The sequence below is a fragment of the Belonocnema kinseyi genome, chromosome 5 (assembly GCF_010883055.1).
Source record: "Belonocnema kinseyi isolate 2016_QV_RU_SX_M_011 chromosome 5, B_treatae_v1, whole genome shotgun sequence".
Classification (NCBI taxonomy): domain Eukaryota; kingdom Metazoa; phylum Arthropoda; class Insecta; order Hymenoptera; family Cynipidae; genus Belonocnema; species Belonocnema kinseyi.
The window spans coordinates 141,178,014-141,181,373 of NC_046661.1; the positions used below are offsets into that span (position 1 = coordinate 141,178,014).

Here is a 3,360-nt window from a genome sequence, read left to right on the forward strand (position 1 = left end):
AAAATCAACAAAATATTTGATTTTTAAGAAAACAAAAAGAATGTGCAATATAACACATTAATTTTCAACCAAATAGTTCATTTTTGAATAAAATTGTTTAATATTCGTGCCGAAATAATGAATTTAAAAAAAAAACAGTTAAATTTTCAAAATCAAATTTTAATTTTTCCACTGAAACAAATTATTTTTTAAGCCGTTTTATTTTTAACCAGACAAGGTGAAAATTCGACAGGAATGAGATGAATTTTTAAACAAAAAATATTAATGTTCAATAAAATAGTTGATTTTTGACAGAATAGTTTAATTTTAAGTTAGAAAAAATTCTTTTTAACAACAAAAAACGCATTTTTAACCAAATAAATAAATTTCCTACAAAATTGTTAAATTTTGAAGCCGAAACTACGAATTTTCTAGAAAACAGTTAATTTTCTACTGAAACAGGTTAAATTTTAACCAAAATGTTTCATTTCTAATAAAAAAAATTCGAAATTATACAGAAAGAGGTGAATTTTTAAACCAAAAAATTGAATTTTAAAAAAAGTGGAATTTTCGTTAAAAAAAATTGTTAGCCAAGAAATAATGAAAAATGTCAATCAGATTTTTTAATTTTCAATACAAAAGTTACATTTTCAGTTAAAAAGATTTCTTTTTTAACAAAACTAAACAGAATCAACAAATGAATGATTTAAAAAAAAAAAAGAATTTTTAATATAACACATTAATTTTCAACCAAATAGTTCATTTTTGAACAAAATTGTTTAAATTTTGAAGCCGAAACTACGAATTTTCTACAAAACAGTTAATTTTCTACTGAAACGGGTTAAATTTTAACCAAAATGTTTCATTTCTAATAAAAAAAATTCGAAATTATACAGAAAGAGGTGAATTTTTAAACCAAAAAAATGAATGTTAAAAAAAAGTTTAATTTACATTTTCCGTCAAAAAACATTACTTTTTAACCAGAAAATTAAATTTTTGAAATCAAAGTTAATTTTTTCACTGAAACAGATTTTTTAAGCCATTTTATTTTTAACCAAAGAAGGTGAAATTTTTACATGAAAGAGATGAATTGACTTTGGTACAAAAAATTTGAACTTTGAACCCTAAATTTAATTTTCAACCAAATAATTAATTCCGAACTGAAACAGAATAATTATTAAACGAAAAAAAATGAATTTTTAATTTCAAAATGATGAATTTCCGACACAAAATAATTCAATTTCAAATTAAATAAGAAAATTTATAACCAGAAAGGATTCTGTTAACTATTAACTACTTATATTATTTTCGATCTCGAAAGTGAGTGCGAGGCCTGATTAAAAAAAAAAAATTTAATTCAGGATATTTACATAAAATAAAAAAATTTGGCAATCACCACAAAATTTTCCATTGTAATCTGAAAAAAGGAACATCTTCCTCTTTTCTCTTCCCCCTAAAAAAGAAGAAAAGAAAATTATTCGTCCCCAATTTGAACAAAAAATAAAAATGAGAATTTGGTTCGTTGCCTTCTCATTTTTCTTTCCTCCTTTTTATTTTTTGTCCAAATTGGGGACGAATGATTTTCTTTTCTTCTTTTTTAGGGGGAAGATGTTATTTTCAGGAATTCTTTTCATCAAAAAAAAAAAAAGAAAGAAAAGTAAAATATTTCTATATTTTTCAGAAGAGTCAAAATCAATTTACAATGACTTGGGCGACAGCCCATCAGCAATTTTCGATTATATCAATAATAACCAAGATTCCCTCTCTGGTCAGAACTGTCTCGAAGCTCTTCGAAAGCTCTCGCAATTTTTTCCAAAATCGAGTCATCGATCGAATAAATTAGTGGACAAAAAAGACCTTTTTTTGCTCTGCAATGAGCTCGACAAGAGAACAAAAAGTTTGGACACCTCGCAATTAATCGAAACAATCCAGTTATTATCGAAACTCGGAATATCGTCGAAAAGCATCATTTTCCAGTCTCTCCTCAGAAATATTCAGACCCATTTTCATTCCCTGACTGACCAGGATTCAAGCGAGTTGACCACAATTTTGAGCAGAGTGAAAAAATCGGATTTGACCGATTCCATGAAGATTGCTCTCTCGATGATCACGCAGTCGAGGCAGGAAAAATTAAATCTGGACATTATTTCATTGTGCGATCATTTCTACAAAGCCACGAGTCAGAAATTCATCGAGAGGAATCGGATTCATTCAATTTTGGATGGGATTTCAAAATATTCGGACGAAATTCCGGCTCCTACTGCCAAGAGCATTTTTGTTTCGCTCTCGAAAATTCCTGAAATTGTACTCTCTCAGTTTGATGATCTTCTCAAGAGGATTCAGGATCTCATTATTAATCAGGCACACACTTTTCAATATTACAGCGTTGCTGAGATATTGGATGCGACGATAGATGCGCAGTAAGGATTTATTTTTTCATTATTTTTTACTTTTTTTTTTCGTATTTTCCGGGTTCTGATTCACCTTGACTCATTTTTCATTTTTTTTTTTAAATCATTTATATTCAAATTAAGAGTATTTCGGATACAAATTTCAAATTTTTTAATGTATTTTTAACAATATACTTGAATTTGCAACAGAATAATTTAATTTTAAACCTAAAACTATAAATTCCGAATAAAAAAGTGTCATGGTTTGTCAAAGATTAAATTCGTAAAACAAACAAATAATTTTTAAATAGAAAAAGACGAATTTTCAACAAATCAAGATTTTTTTGATGAAAGAAATCAAAGTTTATCTAAATTGTTGATCTTTTAAGCCAAAAGACGAATTTTCTCTACAAAAATTGAATTAAAAAAAAAAACAGCAAAAAAAAGAAATGACTTCAATAAAAAATTAATTTAAAAAACAAGAAAGTTATTTATTTTTTTTTTCACCAAAAAAGTTATATTATGTTTAGTTCCAAAATTAATTTTAAACAAAAAAGGCTTTTTAACTAAACCGTTAAATTTCAAAACAAAAATATAAAAGTCTTCAATCAATAAAATAAATTTAAAAAAAGAGAGATGAATTTTCAACTAGAAATATAAATCTAAAAAAAATGATTTTTTAACAAAATGATTCTACCAAATAGTCTAATTTTTCTAAGAAATTGTTAAATTTTCTACCGAAGCAGATTAAATTTTTATTAGTTTCATTTCTAATAAAAAAATTCGAAATTATACAGAAAGAGGTGAATTTTTTAAACCAAAAAAATGAATGTTATAAAAGTAGGAATTTTCATTTTAAAAAAAATGTTGGCCAAGAAATAAAGAAAAACGTCACTCAATTTTTTGAATTTTCAACACAAAACTTACATTTTTAATTTTAAAAAATCATTTTTTATTTAGAAAAAAAATTTTTTAACTAAATACTTGATTT

The 3,360-nt window shown here is 25.2% G+C and overlaps 1 protein-coding gene across 1 annotated transcript in view; it reads left to right on the forward strand.

The window, feature by feature from the left end:
• Positions 1 to 3,360, forward strand: part of LOC117173254 — a 34,441-nt gene that overhangs the window by 3,210 nt on the left and 27,871 nt on the right. The window contains exon 2 of the mRNA XM_033361725.1: positions 1,661 to 2,399. Coding sequence (XP_033217616.1) covers positions 1,661 to 2,399 — 739 coding nt within the window. The remainder of the gene's footprint in view (positions 1 to 1,660; positions 2,400 to 3,360) is intronic.